Raw genomic sequence first — 19,611 nt, 5'->3', positions numbered from 1 at the left:
GTAATTGGAGATTTGGCTAAAAATATTTTTCAGTTGCTGTCTTGTAAGAAGGATGGAATTGAGTCTGAAATACAGGAATACTTTTTAGGAACTTTGAAGGAATGCTTACATTCTCTGCTAGTTGTGTGAAGGGCGGAGATGTACAGTTAAATAGATCTGGCTCCAACCAGCCTTGTTCTTCCCCACAGTGTCGAATTGCAGTACCTGAAGAGGATAGGAAGAATGTAAGATCAACACTCGAGAAAGTCAGGCTTTTTAACAAACTTCTACACCAAGCCAAGCAAAGCGACACACAATCCAGCAGTGAGCAGAGCAACTTACCATCAGCTCGCATCTCTGCAAAGCAAGGAAAAGAGGGAAAAATACCAGTCAAGACCACAAAAAGAAAAGAAGAATGGAAAACTACACATCCCAACAGACTGCAAAGAGAGACTGAAGAGATGCCACAGGCAAGACTTCAAGTATTTCCACCAAACAAAAAGGTAACATTTGGAATTATTTTGTTCACAGGACGAGAAAAAGTGCTGGACTCAAATTCAGAGAAGAGCTGGAAGTTGAATCTGTCCTGTTTTAAGCAAAACCATCTACGTGAAACCAAAATAACTTATTGGCATCAAGGACTGCGAGAAGGCCTGGTGTCAAGACAATTCGAAGAGAAGAATCAGAGTGTAAAAATATAGACAAAAGTGGAAACAGTTACAGTGACTGGCAGAATTGTTGAGAGACAGATAGCAAAATAGTACACATGTAAATAGGTAACTCTGCTTGCATGACAACTAAAATGAGTCAACCATGGTAAAGGTCTTTCCAAACTAAGTTTAAAATAGTGCAAAAACAACTGACTGATGAACTAGGAGGCTGTGATTTGCTTCTATAAAGTATTATTTTTCATGTGAGCCTTTAATTTTAAAGAATGTGTCTGTCTGTATCCATAGGCTTTGGAGATTTCACATCAGAAACATAACTTAAGTCAATGTCAATATTTAAGCATTTCCAAAGTTTGACTGATTTGTCAAAATGTTAAGGAAAATACTTCGTCAAACTCTCCAGTCATACAAATCCACCTTGGACAAGGCAGCAAGACATACCAACAAAAACAAAAGAATGCTGCTTGGGTTTCATGGTCTAAAGCCATTGATCAGCACCAGTGCTTTGCTTCCTAATGCTGTGCACCTTTCCTCTTTCTCAGATTTTGATTTTAATGTCTGAATTGAATCAAACATTTCTCACTGATGTAATGCATGATCTCTAGACATGTAAACCTACATCCATTATTTTTGGGTGACTAGTGATAGGCTCTCAAAATTAGCTGATATTCACGATTAGCTGATGGCAGCCTCGCCAAAGGTCGTCTTTTTTCGCCTTTTTTGTTATTTTTAGTGTGTTTTTAAAAGTATGTGTTAAGGTTCTCTGGTTTGTTTTTTGTGGGGGTGGGTGGGGGATGGGAGAGGGGAAAACATTTTTTCAATCCCATACCTTGCCGGAGATGCGATTGTTTTCCGGATCGTATCTCCGGTCGCTCTGCGGCCTAACATCACGGAGCTGGAGGCCTTGCTCAAGACTGACTTTGAGCCCCACCGTGGGGCCGTGGACTTACCATCAGAGCCTGCGATCCCTTGCCTGGGATCGACGCTCCAACCGCGGCCTGCGGATTTTAACATCGAGGAGCTCGCAGTCTCGGGTAGAGAGTGATGTTGGGAAGTTCCAAAGTTGCAGGAGTTTAACTAGTCCCGACCCGGGGTCTGATCGCCCGGCGCGGTGGAGCAAAGATCCCCCCGTTGCGGGAGCTTGATCGTCCTGACGCGGAGGGCCTGACCGCCGGCTACGGGAGCCAAGATCGTCCCGTCAACAGAAGGTTTGAGTGCCCCGACCAGGGGAGGACAAAGAAGGGAAGAGAATGAATTTTTTTTTCGCCTTCCATCACAGTGAGGAATGTGGAGGAGTCACTGTGGTGGATGTTTATGTTAAAATGTATTTTGTGCGTTTTGTTGCTTTTTATTGGTATGACTGTATGGAAAATCAAATTCCTCGTATGTTGCAAAACATACTTGGCCAATAAAGTACGATTATGATTATTATCAAGATAATGTCCAACTTTTTAGTAGGATTTAGTTATCTTAGGTGTTTAAAGGTGTCTAGGTCTGTATTGTAAAATAAGTGAGTGTGAACCAGAAACAATTTTGCATTGATTTACTTGAACCTTTATTTTAACTGAATGAACACAAGTGGAGTGAAAAATAAGCAATTGACTTATTGATTCTCACCCATATTGTGCAACGATCAGACAAATTCATGCCACCGAGTACTTAAAAGAAGTGCATGAACAATGCTTGTGTGGTTACCTGAACTTGGGATAGCTTTATATTACATTCATTGACACCAACCATTTTGGTTTTATAATCCAACTACTGTCCGGAAACAGGCCCCTCAGAACATGTTTTTCCAATACTTTGTGGATGGACGACCACAGGACGTGCTAGATGCAGGAAACATGTTCCCGATGTTGGGGGAGTCCAGAACCAGGGGCCACAGTTTAAGAATAAGGGGTAGGCCATTTAGAACTGAGATGAGGAAGTACTTTTTCAATGGAATTTGTGGAATTCTCTGTCTCAGAAGGCAGTGGAGGCCGATTCACTGGATGCATTCAAAAGAGTTAGATAGAGCTCTTCGGGCTAGCGGAATCAAGGGGTATGGGGAGAAGGCAGGAACGGGGTACTGATTGTGGATGATCAGCCATGATCACATTGAATGACGGTGCTGGCTCGAAGGGCCGAATGGCCTAATCCTGCACCTATGTCTATGTATCAATGTAGGTCTAACCTGCAAGCATGGAGGAATGTCTCACAATTTTTAACAGAATAAGCACTCACCAAGAGACCCTTTTGGACACATCATGCCTGCTTGAAGTCCAAATTTAGTTCGTGGCCACCAAACACCTGCCTTGAGTGATTTGGGGCATCCGTCGTATATCACTAGAGAAGAGCAAAGCAATAAAATACATTAAACATGAAAATGACGACTTTAAATCAACTTATGTTTTACATGCTGCAGCAGCTAAATAATTTCATACAGCCCACGACCATTAAGTAGAACAGTAATGAATGAAGTTGGGCAGAGTTTTCCTGGAATCAGGCATGTCAACCACAATGATTACTCATGGGTGTCTTCAACAATAAGTAAAGTAATGAGGTATCAAACAATGATCAAGAAATCACTTCCTCATGTGCTTTGTTACAAAGCAGAATCACTGTCTTACGTGAGGCCTGCTAATGGTTAGCAAAATAGCATTTTAATAGGATAAAAATGATATGCATTAATTATTTGAAGATGCAAATTTCTTTCTCAACTTCTACAAATTAGTTTTCCACCAGCATGTGTATCATTTCTTCATTAACTGAAAAACAGACAGACTGACTTCTAATGGTAAAATTAGAATTTCATTGAAATAATGTCATTGCAATTCTTCCATGTGGTACATATGTTTTCAATGGTGTGGGGAAAGACATACTGTTCAACAGCTTGTGTAAAAATCATTATGAAAAATCTTCATTTTGTGCACTACTTGTACAATTTATAGCAGCGCACAGACGCACAACGCACATTGCATTGAGAGCAAATGGTACAATGTTTGATTTATTTAAAATTCTGGAAATACTCTACAGTTAGGCAGCACCTGTGAAAAAATAGTTATTGTTTAATATCAATAACTGTTCATCAGAACTAAAAAAGGAGAACAGGCAAATTTAAAGTTAGCGAAGGGAGAGAGATGGGAGGACAAAGGAAGCATCTGTGATTGGATTGAGGCTAAAACAAAATGGTTGACACAAATACGATGAATTCAGAGAGGAGGTAGGCTGCTTGTTGATGGCAGTCAATGGTTGGAGGTGTAAGTAGAGACAGAAAAGTGAACTCGCATGGTATATTTTATCTACAGTAGTAAGAAAGTCCAGGACTGCCCCCTGGGGGCGTTTTCCTTTGCCATCAGAGCGCATGTGCAATGATTATGGCAGTCTTGGGGCCATCCCGGCAACTCAGTCCTGGTCTTTTGAAGGAGGAGACATGGCGATCTCAGACTTCTTCCTGCAGTTTACCCTTGCCTTGACGATACAGGTTTCCTCCCGGCTGCTAAGCTTTAGGCTTGAAGAGGTGGCGCTGGCCGCCTCTAGATAATCTTGGCAGCAAGTCTTTGCGTACGTGGGCGGGCACAGACCGTCATTGTCTATGGACAGGAAGAGGTTCTGGCATCCCAGCCACTCAGTCTTAGCCTCAGGTAGAGGCGCTAGCTGTCTAGGACTTCTTTCTGTCTAGTGCTTCTTTCCTGGCAGTCCAGTCTTGACCACAGTGGCGCTGGTGGTCTCGAGTTTGGCCCAGTGGCTGAGTCTTCCTTTCACCTGTGACCGACCGGGGAACACAGCTGGCAGGGAGGTGCTCCGTTTTGCTCCCTTCCTCACTCTCTTCTTTCTTCCTCCTTCTTTCTTGCTTCTTACCTCTGCCTTCCCCCTCTGGCTCGAGTGCCTGGATTTTATAGAGAGTAGGCTGACAAGGTTCAAGTGACCAACCAATATCAGCTAACTGGATGCTGTCACGAGCAAACTCCACACAGACAGAATCCAGGCTGTTGGAATTGTGTAACGGCAGCAACTACTGCCCCACTGTCCTACCCAATTCAATGGTGAATTTGAGCATTATATCTCAATAAATCAATTATTGTAGAATGCATTAAGTTTAGCTTTAACCTTTAATTTTGATGTACCTTGCAACTGAACACCTAAATGGGACAGGTATTAACAATTATGTCACAAAATATGCTGCACAAGGCAAAATATGTGCAGCATCCAAAACACTAATGTTTGCAGTGAGACTGAAAGAAACTCTTTAATTGTTCTAACCGTTGATCTTCAGATATAATGGGGATTTGTCTCAGCAGTAAATTGTCATCTATAGCACATAATGACTCTATATAGTGGTCCCATTAAAGTTAATGTACCACACATATAATGCGAGTTTCAGCATTCATAAACGCGGTTATGATGAGTGTTTATTATAGGAATGTAACTCATGGGCATAAAATCTCAATCTTCAATTAAAAACATACAGTAGAATGGCACTGCACAATGCTACCCAGGCGAGTTTGCCCTAATGTCATTACTGTATGATTTTTATATGGGGACTTAAGCATTTAGGAGGTACCAATACGATGCCTTTACCACAAGCACATATTAAATAGAGGTAATTTCAGGACCTCTGCACACCACTGAAATCAGTGGTGGTGCCGTATATTTTTCTGCATGAGAACTAAACACCGAATACAGTACTGAATACAATCTCTGTTTAAAGCTTGAGAGACACTGAATCATGGCCGCACAGAATCAGCAGATATCCTGCTTTAAAGACACTGACTCTTCACCACCGTCAAAGAAGTGAACATTAAGAAGTCACCAAGGGCAGAAATGTAGTGGCAATGGGAGGAGTGACCAGAAAGATTAACGTTAGAAATAATACCCTAAGGAGTTAAACCAATGCTGGAAAACATTTAATGACAACTGCATAAGGTCAGCAAGAACAATGAAACCCATCTGCCAACTACAGTACATAGCAATATACCACGTCCATATACACATCTCCAACGTGGAAACACAGCATAAACACATGCAAACATTGTTAAAGATGTTAAAGCAGTGCATTTGGAAAGCAGTGACAGGATCGGTCAAAGTCAGCATGGATTTATGAATGGGAAAAGGGAGTAGAATGGATAAGGGAGAGTCAGTGGATGTGGTGTATCTGGACTTTCAAAAAGCCTTTGACAAGATCCCACACAAGAGATTAGTGTGCAAAATTGGAGCACATGATATTGGGGGTAGGGTATTGACGTGGATAGAGAACTGGTTGGCAGACAAAAAGCAAAGAGTAGGAATTAACAGGTCCTTTTCAGAATGGCAGGCAGTGACTAGTGGGGTGCCGCAAGGCTCGGTGCTGGGACCCCAGTTATTTACAATATATTAACGATTTAGATGAAGGAATTAAATGTGACATCTCCAAGTTTGCAGATAACACAAAGCTGGGTAGCAGTGTGAGCTGCGTTGTGGAGGATATGAGGCTGCAGGGTGACTTGGATAGATTGGGTGAGTGGGCAGATGCAGGGCAGATGCAGTATAATTGGGATAAATGTGAGGTTATTCACTTGGGTGGCAAGAACAGGAAGGCAGATTATTTGAGACTGTAGATGCAACTAGAGCTGTGCAACAAAGAAAAGCTCTTGACCATAATTATTTATGATTTATACCAACAACCTAGAGGAGGGGCCAGAGTGCTTGATATCTCCACTTGCCAATAACACAAAAACTGGTGGGATGGCATGTTGTACTGAGGATATTTGAAACCTGTAACAGGACACAGGTAGGTTTGTGAGAGTGCAAGAAAGCTTAGCAAATAGAACTTAATGCCTGGGAAAGTGTGAGGTCACATAATTCAGTAAAAGGAGTCTATCATCCTTCAGACTATCATCTAAACACCAAAAGATTGCAGATGAACAAAGGGATCTGGGTTCTTATGCACAAGCTTTAAAAATGTTAGCACTTACATACAGCTAGTGGTCAAGAAGAAAATAGCATATTGGCCCCATTGCAGGAGAATTTAAGTTTAGTAATGGGGAAGTATTGTTACAAGTGGACAGGATATTGGAGCTGGAAGCACACCTGGAGCACTGTGCACAATTCTGGCCCCATACTAGCAGAGGAAGCAATCCTAAAGAGATTCACTCCACCCATTCCTTGTTTGAGAGGGTTGCCCGATCACAAGCCACTCACCAAATTAGATCTTTATTCTATGGAGTTTAGAAGAATGAGGGGTAAAACATTGCAAATCTTCAGGGGCACTACAGTACATTTTTAGAATCTCAGACAAGGAGACATAGTTACAAGACAAGTGGACAGTCATTTAAAACAGAAGTGTGTGGGAAGTTTTTGTAGAGGATAGTGACCCTCTGGAATTCTTCACCCAACAGAAATCCAGAGATTTATCACCCCCTGCGAGAAGAACTTCCCACACACTTCTGTGACAGAGGAGGAGCTGCCGTGTGGTCGACGGGAGGAGTTGTGGCTTGGGAAGGATGAGAAGCTGTGGCCTGGGGCAGTGGAGGAGCCGTGGGCCTGGAACCGATTAGCGATAATCATATTGAAAGGCAGGCCAGAATCCAATCAAGCCAAACACAAGTAGAACAGGCAAAGCAAAGAGGAAAAATACCAGAGGACAAAATATCGTTTTTCAGCATTATAGCTTAACAGTTCCAGAGAAAAGGTTCAATGACTGCAATAAGGTAAATTGGAAGATTGGGACTACACCCCACCTTATGGAAGGAGCATTCAGAAATCTGATAACAGAAAAGCTGTTTCTAAGTCTTTTAAAACTTCTGTATTTTCTACCCAACAGGTGCAGGGGAAGAGGCAATGACTGGCGTGACAAAAGTGCTTGATCATATTGGCTGCTTTCCTGAGGCAGTGTGAAGTGTAGAGGGAATCAATGGAATGAATAAAACGCTGGAGGAACTCAGCAGGACAGGCAGCATCTCTGGAGAGAAGGAATGGGTGACATTTCGGGTTGAGACCCTTCTTCAGGTCTGAAACGTCACCCATTCCTTCTCTCCAGAGATGCTGCCTGTGCCGCTGAGCTACTGTAGCCATTCCTGCTGCTATTCTTTGATGTCCTTTGGTAAATGAACTTGGAAGAACACTTCTTACCTTCACACCCGCTGTGCGTGACCTCTGCAAAGGGATTATCACACTGGTTGCACTGACGTCCAATCACTCCAGGTCTACAGTGGCATTGGCCGGTTTCTTGATCGCATGACCTGGAAAACGAGCCAATGGGATAGCAGTCACAAGGTAGGCATGCATCGCTTCCAACAGGATGATAGTGATACTCCTGGAAGAACAAAAACAAACTTGTGTTAAACTGAGTTTACGGGAGGGAATAAAAGATTACAACGTTTATGGGATTTCTATTGATATAAATTGTGCACCCCATTAATCTGTAATTTTTGGCAATTACAGATCTGCCCTTTCATATCTGGATGTTGGATTCTAATCCAACTCGGACAAATTCAAAGGTTCACAGATTCTTTATTCATGAATGTTGAGAACAGCACAGCTAATGTTCCAAAATTTTCCACAGTTAAGAGATTGTGTGAAAACAGTTCAGATGCAGGGAGTAAAATACATATTGTTTTACTACCACAAATCAATGTGTGACAATAGAACTGCAAACGATTTACAAAAATAGATGCCAAAGGAAAAAAGTAAAGGAAATAGATTGTGAAGAAAATGGTTGTCAGATTAACTCGAGTGAAAACCTCCAGTTGGTGATTCAGAGCTGGTGATTTTGTATGAAACAGGTTTAGGCAGTCACAGTTTCTAATAGTGGCAGGATTAAGGTATAACACTGCTCATGATTCAACGTATATCTGCTGCTATGGGAATCGGAAACATCAACCTTGTGAATAAACTCGGACATTTCTGTAGGTTTAAAACCATTGGCAGGGCAGAATCATGGCCCAACATGTCCCAGCTACATTCAAGATATCTCTATTTGTCATCCAAAAAACAAGTTTTTTTGACGAAATTTAGTCACCCACAGTCCAACAATAAAAGCAATAAAATAAGCAAATTACACAACCCCAACCAACACACAAAAAATGAAACATCCATCACAGTGAGTCTCCTCCAGTCACCTCCTCACTGTGATGGAAGGCCAGAATGTCTTTTCCCTTCCCCTGCCGTCTTCTCCCACGGTCAGGCTGGTGTCGTTGCCACGTTCCAGGCCGCGCCGGACATTCGTCCCACCTGCCTGTGTTTGGTCCATTTCCCTCCAAACCTGTCCTATCCATGTACCTGTCCAACAGTTTCTTAAACGTTGGGATAATCCCAACCTCAACGACCTCCTCTGGCAGCTTGTTCCATACACCCGCCAACCTTTGTGTGAAAACGTTTCCCCTCAGATTCCTAATAAATCTTTTCCCCTTCACCTTAAACCTATGTCCTCTGGTCCTCGATTCACCTACTCTGGGCAAGAAGCTCTATGCATCTACCCGATCTATTCCTCTCAAGATTTTATACACATTTATAAGATCACCCCTCAGCCTCCTGCTCTCCAAGGGATAGAGTCCCAGCCTACTCAACCACTCCCTAGAGCACAGAACCTCTAGTCCTGGCAACAGCCTCGTAAAATGTACAAAGTCAAATTTAAAACATCATGGGATATCTGGAAAATAAATATTTTTGCATATCTGGCATTAAACAAAAGTTACAATTTCTCACGAGCAATGGGGCAAATTGCATCCACACTTAATCATATGTACACTCGCAAATGGAAAAAAATACAATCAGCTACTGTCCTTACGTTAGGGTGACACTCACCTTACAGTGGCATTGACCATTTGTCTTGTTGCAGTCAGGATCAAAACCCTTACTGATATCACAGTTGCAAGGTCCACATGTTGGGTTTCCCCACCATCCTTTGGGGCACTGCTGGTCGATCCTAAACCAAATGTTAGAAGTGGAAAAAAAGTAGACTTAATATCCAGCTTTTCACAATTTCAGGACAGCTCGAACATTTTACAGCCAATGAAGTACTTTTGAAATGCAATCATTTTTAACACAATTTAAGGATTACAGTGCTTAAGCTAGTTAGTACAAAGAAACTTGTTACATTTCTTTAGATCTTTATATTTAACATTCCCCTGTGTGCTGGTGTAGTACCATACCACTGAGAGTAGGCTCTAGATTTATAACCATATATCAAAACAAAGTTTCAGGCATATCATTGTCAGAGGCATTAGCTAATGTAGGTTTGGTGCTTCTTCGATCTATTCCACTTGTTGATTTGGATAGCAACATTTTTAGAAGTTTTGGTGTTTATTTAGTGCAGTGTCGACCGAGGAAACTGCAACAGGAATTCATCAACTGATTTGAGAATTTAAAAAAGTTACGTTGCTTCTTTTGTCAATTGTGGATTATGAGGTAAATGTGCAATAAAAATTGTATTACTATTTGTTAGTAACTTTACCATGCAAATAATATTGTATTTAGAAACATACAGGAAAAGGGAGAAAGATGGGGGTAGGTAGGCAGGGGATCATCAAAGATAAGCAACAAGAACGCGCATAGAAAGCAACCTTATTTTGCATATGTATTCCTTGATTACATATTTTCATTGGAAAAGGTCCCTTCCAATAAAAAATCTAATTATCACAATAACAACTACAAATCACTATCCACCCATATTTGTTCAGCCATATCAATTTCCAAAATTTTGATCAATTAAATATTTTCCATCCCTTTCATAAATCAAGAAATAAATGCACAGTATTTAAGTACCTTAATTGGAAAGCATGTAATATCCTTTCAGATGCAGTGATAATGGATCTTTGTGTAGGAAAGGACTGTAGATGCTGGTTTATAGCAGAGATAGACATAAAGTGCTGGTGTAAATCAGTGGGTCAAGTAAATCAGGCAGCCTCTCTGGAGAAAAAGGATGGGTGACGATTTGGGTCAGGACCCTTCTTCAGATCCTCAGACTTCAAAGTCTGAAAAAGGGTTCGGACCCGAAATATCGCCAATCTTTTTTCTCCAGAGATGCTGCCTGACCCGCTGAGTTACTCAAGCACTTTGTGTCTATCTTCGATAATTGACCTTTGGTAAAAAGTGACCATTGCCCCTCTACTTTCAAGGAGTTCATGGCTGAACCATTGTTGCAGTGTTTTTGATAATGTTAACGTGGCTTAAGATGCTAAAATATTGAAGTGGCCACTTTTAAAGAATTATACTGCTGCCAATTATGTTGTGGATCTCTGTCAAGAATCAAGTCTTTAGATAGATGGTAAGCAGAGCAAAGGCCTAATCTAATCAAGTGTGCCTGAAGGTTTGACAAACTCAGATTGCATTACTCGTGCTCATGCTGAAGAAAATTTGCAGGTTTTGAAACAGGTGCTGAGATCCATAAATTAGTTAAGATTCTGTTGACAAAATACACTTGCCACTTCATTACTTTTGTTGTTTGCAAGCTTCTATGCCAATAAATATGTTACAATTCTTATTCGGAAGGATGTTTTGTTACCTGTGTTCACAGTATTGGCCGAAATGGTTCTCTCCACAATCACATGTGTATCCATGCGAGGAGCTAGGCTTACGTCGGCAGGCAAACTCATTTTCACATGGATTCAGCTGACAGGCATCAACACAAGACTCACCATAGTAACCTAAATATGAAACATGCTTAAGTACTTCACATCAATCTTACTGCAGCCTCTGCAGTTTTTCTTTCTGACAAACTCTTGTTGGGATTAGATTTAATATTTGTGTGGTTGAACACAGAGCTATTCAATACACATTTGTCACTAACTACATGTGGCTAATTGGGAAACCAGAAGTGGGTAATAACACTCTGATTTGTAATTAAAATTGAGTAATTGATGCATGCATGGAGTATACATACACTTTAATTTTTCTGTGGTTTTGTTGCAAAGACAAAGGAGGATTGTCTGTTCTCACTTTGGCTGCTTGACTTCCTTGGTGAGTGGATTAGGTAGATCCACAAATTTTCCAATAAAATCAATGTAAGTGGCTAAAGTGATATCAGACCTGTTGCTAGGTGGTAATCTATGTTGACTTTCAGAAGTAAACCAAACAGACATTCGACACGGTAAACCCTCCAAAAATCAGCAAAAAAACATATCACAGCCAAAAAAGGCATTATTTCTGTTGATAGATTTATGCGATTGCAACTTTATATTATTCACTCATAAAATTGGTTCTGAGTGCTCTTTAAAATATTTTTAAAAACTAAGATTCTCTATCTATCTATCTATTACTACAATTCTCGGTTTGTTTGTGTGTATATGTTTATATATTTATGTGTTTGTGTGTTTGTGTGTACCATGCCCTCTACACAGCCAAAACGGTACCCGACAGCATGACAATTTTAGGCCCACCCTGCTCACCATTCCCCCGTGGTCTGAATAAACCCACTTTTGTTACTTTTTAAAGACAATTTACCTAATAAACATGAATAAATGCGCTTCCCCCCATTTGGGTGGGTGAAGGGAAGGGGATCGAGGGGGATGAGGGGAGGGATGGGAGGAGGAGTGAAGGAGATGGGGAGGAGAATGGGGAAGTGGTGGGGGGGGAATGGGGGGAGGGGTGCTGCACCAATGCAGGAGAGGTTTGGAACCAACAGGTCCACTTGTCTATTTATAAACCCCACCCGCAGTCCTACAAATCCTCATTAAATTGTGGATGCTGCATCATTTGGTGTGACAGAGGCAATTAGAGCGAATTACCAACCTAAAAGCTAAAGGCGGGTATAATTTTGACATTTAAAAGATACTTAGACAGATATGTGGATAGGAAAGGGTTGAAGCAAAATTGGCTCACAGGCAAATGGGTTGGTTTGGCAACTTGGTCAGCATAGGCTAGTTGAGCTGAAGGGCCTGTTTTCATGCCGAACAGCTCAATTACTAATTTTTCATGACCTAACCTAAAAAGCAACCTTTAATGAGCTGCTGGAGGTGTCACCAAACAAGTGTCATAAATCTCTAGGTTCCTTTCATCATTAGTACTCCCTCATCACCAAAATATTTCGTATTTTTTATCAAAATGCTTATTTGGTGTAATTGCTAAATTCAATATAGGCAGATACTTCCGTGCAGTCCTGCAGTAACAGAAATCAACCCAATCTGATCCCTCTAGTAGCTGTGAAAGATCCCACAACAGTATTTCATAGACGTGTAGGGGAATCATTCCATTAAATCACCACCGTTAAAAGTGGATTGTCATCGCAATGCAGTTTACGGAAGTTTGCCGAGTACAAAGTAGCTGCCCACTTTCCTGTATAAGAATAGTAACCACATTTCATAAGTACTTCAGTGTTTGTAACATATTTTGGGATATACTCAGAGATATTAAAGTTGCTATATCAATGCTCGTCTTTCTAAAGCAATCACTTTCCAACAAGATCACTGAATAATGGTCAGGAACTGGATCTCTAATCGTCTCTTCCATTCTAACTTCTGTGGTACCTTCCTGTCTTAAGACCAACCCACCAAGAGTATACTGGTGACTGTTCCTGTGCATCTCTTTTTTCACACGGGGCAGCATCACATAGAGCCATGCATTTACTGAATAGAGATTAATTAACATATATTTTTTTCCCATTGAGATCTTGATAGACTGTGAAAAAGGACACCCTCCCCCGTATTCCCTGGAGGCGGGGAAGTTTAACGAAGTTGAATAATTTTAAAGTTACTTCAAAAACTGCAGAAAATTAAAACAGCCTAAATTATTTACTGCTGCTGTGCACAATCTGTTCTGACTACATCTCTGCAGTCAATAGTACTTGAAGGCTAATCAAAGCTACTGGAAGAGAACAGGCCTGCTGAGAGATGTTTATGAATATCGTTGCAGTCTGGATACCAAATAATCAGGTAGTAGAAAGCTGTTCCAATTCCATCTTAATGAATAACAAAGAGCACAAAGTGCTGGAATTACGAAGAACAATGGACATAAACAGAGTGTTTAATGCGTCATCTGTTAAACACGTACTCGTATTGGATTAATTTAGAAGTACCGACAGAAGTACCCACTTCTTCCTTGTCATGCCACAACGATCATTGCACACTTTAGATAATGGAAAGTCGGTTTTAAAAAGCAAAAAATACTTTTATTTTAGCTCTCATTTCTCCTGCCAGCTTAGACATTGAGCAGCATCCACAATTCCACTTATTTCAAGAGGCATTGTAGGGCTGCAAGGAAAGAAAGGGGAAGGAACATTTTGAAAGTTATTTCAGTAGACATTCCTTTTCCAGCTTTGATAGCCAGTCAAGCTGGGGGGCCAGGACTTCGCCGCCTATTGAAAGTTTCAGAGCAGGTTGGTGGGTTGAGCAGAGCTTTTCCAATGCTCTGTTGGATGGTCTTCCTTCATCTTAGCCTGGTGCTGGATTCTGGAGTGCTTTGGGACAGAACATAGGGCCGTGGCAACTGGGTGAGATGTGAGGTAATCAAAGGTGGAAATTGTGGGTGTAGGTCTGCACTAGCAACAGCAACATACTTCAGTAACTCTTTCAGTGCTCCATTGACACAGATATGTAGAATAAATTGGCCAAGCTGTTAGAACATCCTCTTGTGGATCCTCACAAGCAGAATATAACCAGATGGAATAATGATCAACGTGTGGTATTCAAATCATTCTGTACGGTAAACTCCATCAAATTAAAGTTGGAAAAGCAAAGAGGAAGAACGTCAAGTGCTAGAGGCAGCACAGAGAACACCCATAAGATTAATGCCAAGTGCAATTTGTCTGCGATGAAAACAAACTGGAGAGATACGGCTGTTTTCTCCAGGAAAAAAAAAGGGTCTTCATTGGTAATCTAAAGTATTCAAAATGTTAGAATATGAAAAATGTGAATCTGAAATATCACTTTAAATCAAATCAAAAGTGCACAACTCTAACACTGATTCAAATTAACAAAAAGAAAATACAGGATTGATATCCAGCCCCTTAAAACCAATAATACTCCAATATGTGGAGTGGAGGGAGAACCCTAACTGTGTTTGTTGTCAGGGCCTTTGAATTAGATGCAGTATTGAGCAGATATATTGTTTCCCAGTGAATATTGTGAAGTGGATCCCATTGTAAGTGATTTTGTGATCCCTTATTGTGATGCCTGAAACCGTGCAACCTGTTGCAATTGAGGGTTGCACGGCTCCTCCTTCCAACAGAGAAAGAGCACTGATGCATGCTTTATTCCCGCTGCCACTCACGCAGCTTCAGCAAACATGCTCAACAAAACCCAATTTTGCAAACTGTACCTGGCTCACAAATACAAGAGTACTTCCGCCAATCATCGATGCAGTAGCTGTTGGCTGGACATGGGGACGAGTCACATGGATCCGAGATGGTGCAGCCCAGTTGCACATTCAAAGTGCGACTTGGCTTTGGCATTGCGATTCCAATTGAAGTGTCACCAAGGCGTACCCCCTGCAGGTTGAGAAAGAACTGCAGTCACAGATAAAATCTCTTCACATCCACGTGGTTTTATGTGCAGATATCCTTCACACACACAGAAATGCTAGTCTCTGCCATCTACCCACAGGCCATGTAGTGTTAAACACACATTCAGCAGGGACAACATCTTACACTTAGGATGACATGATGTGCTAACTTCTGCAAGAACATCACCTTCAATAACAACTACATGTCCCACAGACAGACTAAAGTGGGTTAAAGATTCCTAGAGCTGAACCTATACCTTAAAGGGGGAATAAAGTGTTATTGTGGAAATCAGGAGAGCACTATTTTGATCCATTTTTATGCCTAGTCTTCCAATCTTGCAGCAGAGCACAGTGGAGACAGGCTTGGCCTAATGAAAGAATGAGCCAGCTGCTTTCCTGAAAAATCTATTTACAAGTGTATATACAAAAATATTTCTAGATGATTTGACTTACCGCATTGGTTTCAGTATTATCTAAAATGACACCTTACACGATAGTTGCGGCTACCAGTTAAATGCTACACTGCTGTATTTTAATGTACTTAGTTGAGGGAAGAAGGACTTTCTTCTAAATCAGAATAATACAAACATTCAATAGATCTTGGACATGAAAAGCAATACATTACCTGCAAAAATCTGCTGTTCACATTTCTTTTAAGCATCATAATTGTATCCGCTTCTATAGCTTCTTCTGGCAGCTCATTCCAGATACGGACTATTCTCTCAGTGATATCCTTAATCAGACCGTATTTATTCAAATGCTGGTAGATCGTGTTCCTAACAATCCCACGCGTGTCAGGCACATTGGTCTGTCGTTCCCTGACTTGTCCTTGCTGACCTTCTTAAATACTAGCCACCCTCCAGTCTTCAGGCTGAGGCTAATGAGGAAGTAAATATCTCTGCAAGGGCCTCCACAATTTCCTTCCATGCTTCCCACAACGTCCGAGGATGTTCTTGGTCAGGCCCAACTGATTTATCTACCTTAATTCGCTTTAATAGCGCAAAAATCTTATTTTAATGAATTTGTTTATGATCTAAGACACCACAACTCCAATGCTTTATTTCCTTGCTATCTGTGATCTTCTCAGTAAAAACAGATGAGGTACTCATTTAATATCTTCCCCATCTCTTGTGGTTCTACACAAAAATGGCCCTGCTGATCTTTAATTCTTTGCCTAGCCCCTTTTTACTCTTAAATACTTGTACAATTCCTTGGGCTTTTTCTTTACTGTGCCTGCCAGCTCCAATTCATGCCTCCTTTTAGCCCTCCTGATTGATTTCTTAAGTGTACTTTGACACTTACACACGGAAAGATTAATTTGATCCCTACTGCCTAAATCGGACATACACCACCTTCTTTTTCCTGACCAGAGCCTCAACATCTCTTGTCAACCAGGATTCTCTAAACTTGTCAGTGTTGCCCTTCACCCCAACAAAAACGTTCTGTCCCTGTATTTGCTACCTTACTATTGAAAGCATCCCACTTGCGATCTGTCTCCTTACCTGTAAACACACTCTTCAAATCATCCTCTAGAAGTTCCAGGCCCTACGCCTCCAAAATCGGCCTTGCCCCAATTTAGGACCTTAAAGTTTGGTTAACTTTTTCTCCTATTCATTTCCTCAGAAACATTAAGGTCAATTGTAGCTATGCCTAATCTGATCAGGGATTAAGTGCAAAATGATTGGTCTGATTTTCAGTCATTGTGTGTAAAACATCTCTGCACTGAACGTAGTCTTCATTAGTTCTCCTTATCTTCAATGCTTCTAAATGTCACTCTTTTTGACAAGTAAGACATACATTTTTTGAAAAAATAAACACCCCATGACACTGAATTAAAAAATATTCCCAATTCATGGTGTATGTATGTATGTATGTATGCATAATAGGAAGGAAAAATTGAGTTGAGCTGGCAAATCTTAAGTCGGTCAGTGCAGAATCAGGCCCTTTAGCCCACCATATACAGACACAAAATGCTGGAGTAACTTAGTGGGACAGGCAGCATCTCTGGAGAGAAGGAATGGGTGACGTGTCGGGTCGAGACCCTTCTTGACCCGAAACATCACCCATTCCTTCTATCCAGAGATGCTGCCTGTCCCACTGAGTTACTCCAGCATTTTATGTCTATCTGTATGTATGTGTGTGTTTGTGTGTGTTTGTGTGTGCTATATATACGCGTGTGCGCGCGCGTGCATATTTGTGCGTGCATGTGTTTATATGGTTATATAGTTTATAGTTTATATAGTATAGTTATATATATGCATTAACTGTATATAAATACACATACACACAGAGTACTATGTTTACATCTTCTGTTATGCTGCTGCAAGTAAGAATTTCATTGTTCTGTTTGGGACATATGACAATAGAACAGTCTTGACTCTTCCTTTACCTGGATACAGCCATCCAGTCCATTGTGCACTTCACCAGCTCTGAGAACTCCACCAACCTGGAGATGCTTCAACTTCAATCCGTGCAGTTCATTGCCAATGACAACCGTATCCTAGCAATAAGAAAAAATAATCAAAATTGTACAAGTGCTTGCAAAATTAGATTAAAAATATTTTCATGGTTGGGAACAATCTTATAAAAGTTTCAACTTTCCGATATTGCCATCATTTCGGCCAGACAGTATTTACATTTAAGGATGTGCTTTTTATCTCTATTCCTTATTCCTCACAAATTCACCATGAAAACTACACATTTGCCATTAAAAGGCAAATGACTTCCTCAAGGAAGAGATCCTGTCAACAAATTCAATAGTAAATGAAAATCAAGTGTATGAGGGTAGCACAAAGACCATCTTATTTGATGGACTCCTCATGCTTTGAAATAGTTCAGCATGCAATCAGTGATGGAAATAAATATACAAAGAGAAGGCTCATCATCATTTTAGGGAAACCAGGAATGGACCATAAATATGCTCATTCATATCATCGCCCATATTCCAAGAACAAAATTAATACTAACTATGCAAATAAGACAATTGCAATGCCTCATGAAATAATTAAAAGGAAGCAGGATCTCAAATACATATTCAGAACATAATGGACAGAAGCATTACCCCGGTATCCCCTTACCCCACTCCCCCACCCACTCTTCCCAATCACCACTTCACACCCACTTACAGCCTGACTCCAGTCTGCAAAGACTGGGCCCTCGTCCACCACCCACCCCCTACTTGCTGTCCAACATCAGTCTGGCCACTTCTCCATCACTAACAAGAGAAATTGCAGAGGTAGAGAAGCTATTCAGGAGACAGAAAAGCAGGAAATCTCCAGGACCGGACAATGTTTCCCCCTCTACCCTCAAGCTCTGTGCCGAACAACTGGCACCAATCTACACAGACATTTTCAACCAGTCCCTGCAAACCTGCACTGTTCCTGCCTGCTTCAAAGCTTCCACTATTGTTCCTGTACCCTAAAATCCAAGGATTACTGGTCTTAATGACTACAGGCCTGTCGCACTGACCTCTGTAATCATGAAGAGCATTGAAAGACTTGTGCTGACCCAGTTGAAAAACATCACAAACCCCCTCCTGAACCCCCTGCAGTTTGCATACTGGGCCAAAAGATCAGTGGATGATGCAGTCAACCTAGGCCTGCACTTCATCCTCCAGCACCTAGACCGCCAGGGGACCTATGCCAGGATTCTGTTTGTGGACTTTAGCTCTGAATTTAACACCATTGTGCCAGAGCTACTACACTCCAAACTCTCCCAGCTGACTGTGCCTGAACCCCTCTGTCAGTGGATCACCAAGTTCCTGACAGACAGGAAGCAGCATGTGAGGCTGGGAAAGCACATCTCGGACCCGCAGACCCTCAGCATAGGAGCACCGCAAGGCTGCGTACTCTCCACCTCCCTTACTCTCTCTACACCAACGACTGCACCTCCACAGTCTCCTCTCTCAAGCTCCTCACGTTTGTGGACGACACAACACTGATTGGACTGATCCAGGATGGGAAGGAATCTGCCTACAGGCAGCATGCGATACAGCTAGTGTCCAGGTGCCATCGCAATAACCTGGAGCTCAATGCTCTTAAGACAGTGGAATTAATTGTACACTTTAAGAGAGCTCCGCCTTCCCTCCCCCGACTCACCATCAACAACACCACAGTCACATCTGTGGAGTCATTTAAGTTCCTTGGAACCAGCATCTCCAGGGACCTTAAATGGGGGGCCACCATCGACTCCACAGTCAAAAAGGCCCAACAGAGGATGTACTTCCCGCGGCTGCTGAGAAAACACAATCTGCCACAGGCAATGATGGTCCAGTTTTATACTGCCATCATCGAGTCTGTCCTCACTTTCTCCATCATGGTCTGGTTTGGCTCAGCCACCACGCACGACATCCGGAGGCTACAGCGCGTTGTTCGATCAGCCGATAAGGTTGTTGGCTGCAACCTTCCCTCCATTGACGAACTGTACACTGCAAGGGCCAGGAAGCGAGCGGGCAAGATCAACTCTGACCCCTCTCACCCCAGCCACAAACTCTTTGAAGCACTTCCCTCTGGAAGGCAACTCCGGACTTTCAAAGCCACCACAGCCAGACATAAAAACAGCTTTTTTTCCC

The 19,611-nt window shown here is 41.7% G+C and overlaps 1 protein-coding gene across 3 annotated transcripts in view; it reads right to left on the bottom strand.

Annotated features, from left to right (window-relative positions):
• Positions 1–19,611, bottom strand: part of celsr3 (cadherin, EGF LAG seven-pass G-type receptor 3) — a 188,664-nt gene that overhangs the window by 67,328 nt on the left and 101,725 nt on the right. For 2 of the 3 annotated variants that reach the window (XM_078414152.1, XM_078414154.1), the window contains exons 11-18: positions 17,431–17,541; positions 14,859–15,027; positions 11,110–11,251; positions 9,411–9,531; positions 7,737–7,920; positions 2,871–2,972; positions 322–336; positions 110–204 (exon numbers count right to left, since the gene is read on the bottom strand). In XM_078414152.1, coding sequence (XP_078270278.1) covers positions 110–204; positions 322–336; positions 2,871–2,972; positions 7,737–7,920; positions 9,411–9,531; positions 11,110–11,251; positions 14,859–15,027; positions 17,431–17,541 — 939 coding nt within the window. The remainder of the gene's footprint in view (positions 1–109; positions 205–321; positions 337–2,870; positions 2,973–7,736; positions 7,921–9,410; positions 9,532–11,109; positions 11,252–14,858; positions 15,028–17,430; positions 17,542–19,611) is intronic. The other variant, XM_078414153.1, reaches the window with a different exon arrangement.

The sequence above is a fragment of the Rhinoraja longicauda genome, chromosome 17 (assembly GCF_053455715.1).
Source record: "Rhinoraja longicauda isolate Sanriku21f chromosome 17, sRhiLon1.1, whole genome shotgun sequence".
In the NCBI taxonomy this organism is placed as follows: Eukaryota; Metazoa; Chordata; class Chondrichthyes; order Rajiformes; family Arhynchobatidae; genus Rhinoraja; species Rhinoraja longicauda.
The sequence above is the reverse complement of the archived record's forward strand: the minus strand, read 5'-3'. Positions and strand labels throughout refer to the sequence as shown.